Raw genomic sequence first — 6,547 nt, forward strand, 5'->3', positions numbered from 1 at the left:
TCTAAATCATACTCATTCAAATGAATGTGCCACAGTTTAGCTCCACTCGAAGTGTAGTAACATCTAGAAGCAATATGAACGCTCCTGAGCTAAATTTCGAGTGTCCCAGAAAAGGGTATGAATACTTTTGCAACGGGATCTTTTCAGTTTTTTATTTTTAATAAATTTGCACAAATGTTAAAAACCTATTTTTTGCTTTGCCATTATGGAGTAGGGAGTGTAGATTGATGTGGATAAAATAATTTAAAGTAGTTTAACATAAGGCAGCAACATAACAAAATGTGAAAAAAACGAAGGGGTATGAATAATTTCGCAAGGCACTGTAGATGGACAGATATTTGTTTAATCGATAGAGAGATATTCAATAGATAGACAGATAAATAAACGATAAACAGATAGATAGAGAGAGAAAGAGTCACATAAGGCCAGTCTGCATGCAATCTGTTAATCTATGCATTAATTCAACATTAATATTTGATAGTAATAATAACTAACTCCCAGATCCGCCACTAATGGACATTTAGACACACATGTCGTGTTCAAACTCATGACCGCATGAAAACATGTGAGAACGGAGTGAAAAACACAAGTAATACAAACGCCCTGTGTGTATAACTGTGTATAATCAACCATCCACACTGGCTCTCCACCCTGACTTCCTCCTCCTGCCACCACGTTGCACGCAAACACGCGTCCTGCCCATAGAAGGTCATGGGCGGAGCCCGAGGGCTCCGATTGGCCGCCGCGGCTGATCAGATGCGCGCTGATTGGCCAACAGCGCTTGGTCCGATTTTGTCTCATTTTGTTAATCAGGCCGCGCTCATGGGACGCCGGAGAGAAACCGGATCACCGCATCCTCGTTGAACGGCGTCGTTTTTGTCGGTCTTGTGTTGAGGAAGAATGCTGGAAAACAAGAGGGAGAGACTGAAAACGTTCCTGAGGAAGATCGACGAGAGCGCCATTTCGCGAATCAAGCATTTGATGAAAGAGAGGTGAGAGTAACCGTTATCAGCTGTCGACATCCGATCATGCCATATATACGCAGCTCATTCACATAGGTTAATGTTAACGCGTTTAGACTAACATCACAAGCCCCCAGTGTGTTTGTTATGACAAGGTTGTGTAATTCACACGGATTTTGCTGATATGAGTCAGATGGATGTTGTTTTGCAGACATAAATCCACCCTACTAGTGTTCGTGCGCGTGCACGCGCAAGTGTGTGATGATGACATTATCACTTCCAGTTGAGTGATTTATCTTATTCAAATACAGATTAGAAATCATTTATTACTTTATATGTCTTTATAGTACGCGAATTGCTTCTTTATGTGACGTTTTACACGTTATAAAAATCCCTGTCATTGATATATAACTGCATTCTATTTACTGTGGTAGTACCATGGTATAGTGAAGACATTAGATGTAAACACTGTGATATTTTAAAAAAACAACAACCACAACATGGAATTAACACCACTGTGTTTTTGGACAGGTGCCATGGCATTATCTGGTCATCCACAGTATGTTTTTGTTACTCTCATAGTAAAGTACTATGGTAAAATGTCATCTACCATGGCTGTACCATGTTTTTGACATGTACCATGCCAGTACTGTATGTGTTTGGACATGTCGCTATGAACAAATGGTGAATAATACGTAATATTTTGTTATGTACACAGCCAGTCAAAAGTTTTTGAATGGTAAGATTTTAAAGAAGTCTCTTCTGCTCACCAAGCCTGCATTTATTTGATCCAAAGTACAGCAAAAATGGTACAATTTTGAGAGATTTTTTACTATTTAAAATAGCTGCTTTCTATTTGAATATGTTTTGAAATGTAATTTATTCTTGTGATTTCAAGGCTGAATTTTTTTTAGCGTTACTCTTTATTACTCATCAGTCTTCAGTGTCACATGATCCTTCAGAAATCATTTGCCCTTTCAAGAAACATTTTCCTATTACAGTTGAGTACTTTAAGTTTTTTTTCATGAATGGAAAGATCCAAAGATCAGCATTTATCTGACATAAAAACTTTTGTAACATTATACACTATACCATTTAAAAACGTGGAGTCAGTATACATTTTTTAGGGAAAGAAATGATAAAAATAAATTTACATTGATCAAAAGTGATGATAAAGACATTTATAATGTTGCAACAGATTTCTATGTCAGATAAATGCTGTTCTTCTGAACTTTCTATTTCCATTTTTCAAATTTTTTTAGCATAATGAAAATGATCTATTTTATTTATTTTAGAATGATTTCTGAAGGATCACATGATCGGAGTAATAATGCTGAAAATTCAGCTTCGAAATCCCAAGAATAAATTACTTTTTAAAATATATTCATATAGAAAGCAGTTATTTTAAATAGTAAAAATATATCACGATTTTACTACACTTTGTATCAAATAAATGCAGACTTGGTGAGCCAAAGTGACTAACAGTGTAAATAATAATAATAATATAAATAGTAATACCATGTTTGTTTTGTTATATTTAGATCATCAGCCGTCTTAAATATCTCTAAGGTCGTAAATCCAGCCCTGCAGGTGTAATATAACAGCTTTTTAATGTCGACTTGTGTCTTTGTGTAGGTTATTATTAGAGTCGTTAAGCCAGTATTGTACCTGGTTCACATCACTCATGCTATTGTAGAGGAATTACTGGACTGGTTTTAGATCAGAGCTGATTCCCTGACTCACATTTTCCAGTGAATGCATTACTGGTGTCTTACGTTCATTTACGTTCAGGCATTTGATGGAAGATATACCTATTATTAAACCAGCTATTCCTACACCCATGTAGCATGAATGACGATGCCGTCATCTGCGATTGTGACATAAACAAACCAATCCACATCACCGTTATGCTTCAGATTCCTAATCGTCACCAAGGTGTGAGTTCTCCATTCAACCAAGTTGTTTAAATGCAAATGAATGCTTTCTTGGCCAAATTGCCCAATGGTCCCAAACGTAATTTGGAGCGGGAATGCGTCATAATTAAATTTACATCACAGTGCCTTCTAAGTGGTTTAAATTGATAAACAGATGATCTCACAGACCCTCGGTTGTAGTGGTATGCCAACACATGTGGGACATGTTATCTTTCAGGCTTATTTTTAGCGCAGGCACTTGTTCCAGGTGGTGTGTCAGGTGTGGACAAGCGGTCTGGGCTAATTTTGTTTCCCGATGGAATTGAATTGGCTTCTCCGGACCTTGTAAAGAAAACTATGGGCGCTGAGTGCTTATCGTTCACTTAGATAACCGGTAAAGGACATAGTTATACTCGAGGTCTTGCTCAACTGCTTTGGAGCGTCGGTTTTACATAAGGAACTTTGTTTGTATAGAGTTGAGGTCATTTTATAAGGTCAGATTGGACCACTCCTTGTACATTTTAACGTGGCTTCCAGTTAAAGTCTTTCTACCTATTAGGAAGTCAATTCCCTGCAGCATACTTGATTTTTTCGGTAACGGGTTCTCTCTGGTTCCAGTCCGTTATATTTGAGATCTTGTGCAGCTGCTCTGGAGCACCGCTCCTACATAAGGAACTCTATCTTTGTTTGGATTGATTTGAGGTCGTTTTAAAAGGAGTAAAATTGGACCATTCCTTCTCAATTTTAACATTTTTGATTCTTTGTTAATGCGTTGCCCTCAAAAAGTCAAGCAAGAGTTTGAGGTTACCTCTAGTTTCAGTCCTCAGAATTTCACACTGATTTGGCAAATTCACGTTGAGGAACCCGTGACATACCATTGCCCTCAACCCTCAGCACCTTTTCTGAAAATAATACTTGCATGACGTACTTCCCCCAAGCAAAGTTCCCCCAAGATATGACTGCTATGCCAAAAGATCAAGATATGATCATTTTCATGTGATTCCTGGTTAGAATTTCCAGCCTTCATTCGGACTCTGTTGGTCTGTGCAAAGAAAGGCCTCTTTCTTGTTTAGACTGAGGAAGTGAGACTGATGCATTCAGGTCACGTGACTTGCACAAATGTTCCCTGTGTCGTGGCTTTGGCCCCCGTCCACAAGTGGCAAGCTGTTGTTTGCCCACAGGGATTGGTGTTGGCTCTTGAATGGGCCACATGGCTCGATAGCTGTTGAGGCCTAATCTCCATCCTACGGCTTTTTTTGTAGACGCTAGCTCTGGTTTTAAGAGTTTGACCTTTGTTTTTGGGGCGAGGTTCTTTTGCAAGTCATCTCAAGGCTTGAGACTGAGTTTTGGCCTATTTTGGGAGATGGATTTAAGCTTTTGAACTTTGATCAGGGTTCGTACAAGGTGCATGAAGTAGCTGAATTTGACTTTTTGAAATTGAAGGCCTTGCAAACCCTTGAAAATAGCAATATTCCTGAAGAGGTACTTTAAAGGTTCTTGGGTTATTGAAAGACAATGTATCTATGAAATAGGTGTTTAATTTTGTCATATTCACGTATCTTTTATCAGCTAATGTCAGAAAACAATCGAGCTAAGTTACAGTGTTGTGTAAACATGGCTGAAGATGCGAAAAGAAAAACAGATGAACCAAATTAAGCAATTAATGCTGGAACCGCTCCGATTGATTGAAGTTAAAATCCTGACTTCGATCATTCATTTCAAGCGATTCACTAGCAAAAACGAGATCAAATTAAAAGCCATTTATTTTTGAATTACGACATCCCTTGTAACAATTTTAAAAAGTACATGGTGATGGGTAAAATAGAGCTTTTCAAGACTGAATCAGTTAAACCATTGCTTTGCAAAATGATTCACTAATGATTCACAAATCATTTGCTTTAGATCAGAACTTCAGAGCAGGTTCGCAAATCATTTGCTTTAGATCTGAACTTCGGAGCGATTAGCGAATCTTTAGCTTTAGATCACAACTTCGGAGCAGGTTCGCAAATCGTTTGCTTTAGATCTGAACTTCGGAGCGGGTTTGCAAATCGTTTGCTTTAGATAACTTCGAAACTGGTTCGCACATCTTTAGCTTTAGATCTGAACTTCAGAGTGGGTTCGCCAATGTTTTGCTTTAGATCTAAACTTCGGAGCGATTTGTGAATCTTTAGCTTTAGATCAGAATTTCGGAGTGGGTTCACAAATCATTTGCTTTAGATCTGAACTTCGGAGCAAGAATCATGAATCATTTGATTTAGATCGGAACTTCGAAGTGCAAATTTAGAAATCGTAAGTTTGGAGCAGGGTTGCGAATCTTGCTTTAGATCAAAACTTCGGAGCACAGATTGTGAATATTTTGCATTCGATTGGAACTTCGGAGCGAGTTCGCAAAACTTTATATTGAAACTTCGGAGCGTGAATTTAGATCGGACGTTCGAAGCAGGGTTGCGAATCTCTTGCTTTAGATCAAAACTTTAGAGTGCAGATCGTGAATCATTTGAGTTGGATTGGAACTTCAGAGCAGGTTCGCAAAACTTTTGCTTAAGATCGAAACTTCGGAGCGTGGATCGCAAATCTTTTGCTTTAGATAGAAATTTCAGATCGTGGCTTTGGTGCGGGTTCGCGACTCATTTGTTTCACAGGATTTCGCTGCAATTTCGTGAATCTTTTTTTCTGATTTTTTTTTTTCTTAAGGAGTAGAAAACATCAAACAAACTCCAATCCATTAAAAATAACAGTGGTCTTGCTATAGTAAAAGTGTAGTAGAGAATCGAGATTTTTAATGCGTAGAAAGAGTAAGATTTTTAATGCTATAGTTTTAATGCTTAACGTGCTTCACTTTATTTTCAGAAGAAGTGAGATCTCTGATTGAAGTCTTTGAAAATAAAAAAGTAGTGCTTAAAAAGTAGTGCCTTGAAAGTCCTGTAATTTCGTTTTATGATACTTGTACGAACCCTGTTCATGTAGTTTCAATGTTTAGATTTGGTTTTTGAGAGGTGGTGTGGTTTGTTGGTTAAATGGCGCATCTGAACGGAAGTTTTCATGTGGGTAACACATTTTTTTGTCAGCAAACGCCCACTCATCTCATTTTTCACACATTGATGAATGACCTTCTTTTCTCTACGTGTGGTTTGACCTTATTCTCACTGCTTCCGCTCAAGTCCGTTCATTTTGCAAGTTGGGAAATGTACGACTTGCTCAACTGGTGATCTCCAACGGAGGATTTCTTGAAAATGTTTATGATTTCCTGGTATGTGCTGTGCAGCGCTGGCACAATTGGACCCTGTTGATCTTTGATTTACATGTCAGCTTCTTGGCAGCGACCTTGAGTTGCATTCAGTTTACAGTCCCTCCCGTTCGTCCACCAATGGTGGTCTGTGTCTTTCAGAGCGTGAAAATCTGATTATGTAATGAAAACTGACCTGATATCCTCTGTATCATGTTGAGCTAACTGAGTGACACAAACTTAATCTTCTCGGTTAGAACATGGCGTCTTGTTTTTAAACAGAAGTACAGAATGCCCTGAGAAGTACTGAGTGCAGATCTTGAGGAACTGCTTGTTTTCAGGCCTGGACGAGCGTCTTCAAGCTATCTTTGCTGATTCACCAGGCAGGTGTGGACGTATATTAGCTAATGCTTTCCATTGTCAATTACTTTCCATTGCCATTACGC

At 38.4% G+C, this 6,547-nt stretch overlaps 1 protein-coding gene across 1 annotated transcript in view; it reads right to left on the minus strand.

The window, feature by feature from the left end:
* LOC141339017 (PDZ domain-containing protein GIPC3-like) overlaps positions 1-4,118 on the minus strand; it is a 35,079-nt gene extending 30,961 nt beyond the window's left edge. The window contains exon 1 of the mRNA XM_073844632.1: positions 4,086-4,118. Coding sequence (XP_073700733.1) covers positions 4,086-4,118 — 33 coding nt within the window. The remainder of the gene's footprint in view (positions 1-4,085) is intronic.
* Positions 4,119-6,547: the final 2,429 nt, after the last annotated feature.

The sequence above is a fragment of the Garra rufa genome, chromosome 7 (assembly GCF_049309525.1).
Source record: "Garra rufa chromosome 7, GarRuf1.0, whole genome shotgun sequence".
In the NCBI taxonomy this organism is placed as follows: Eukaryota; Metazoa; Chordata; class Actinopteri; order Cypriniformes; family Cyprinidae; genus Garra; species Garra rufa.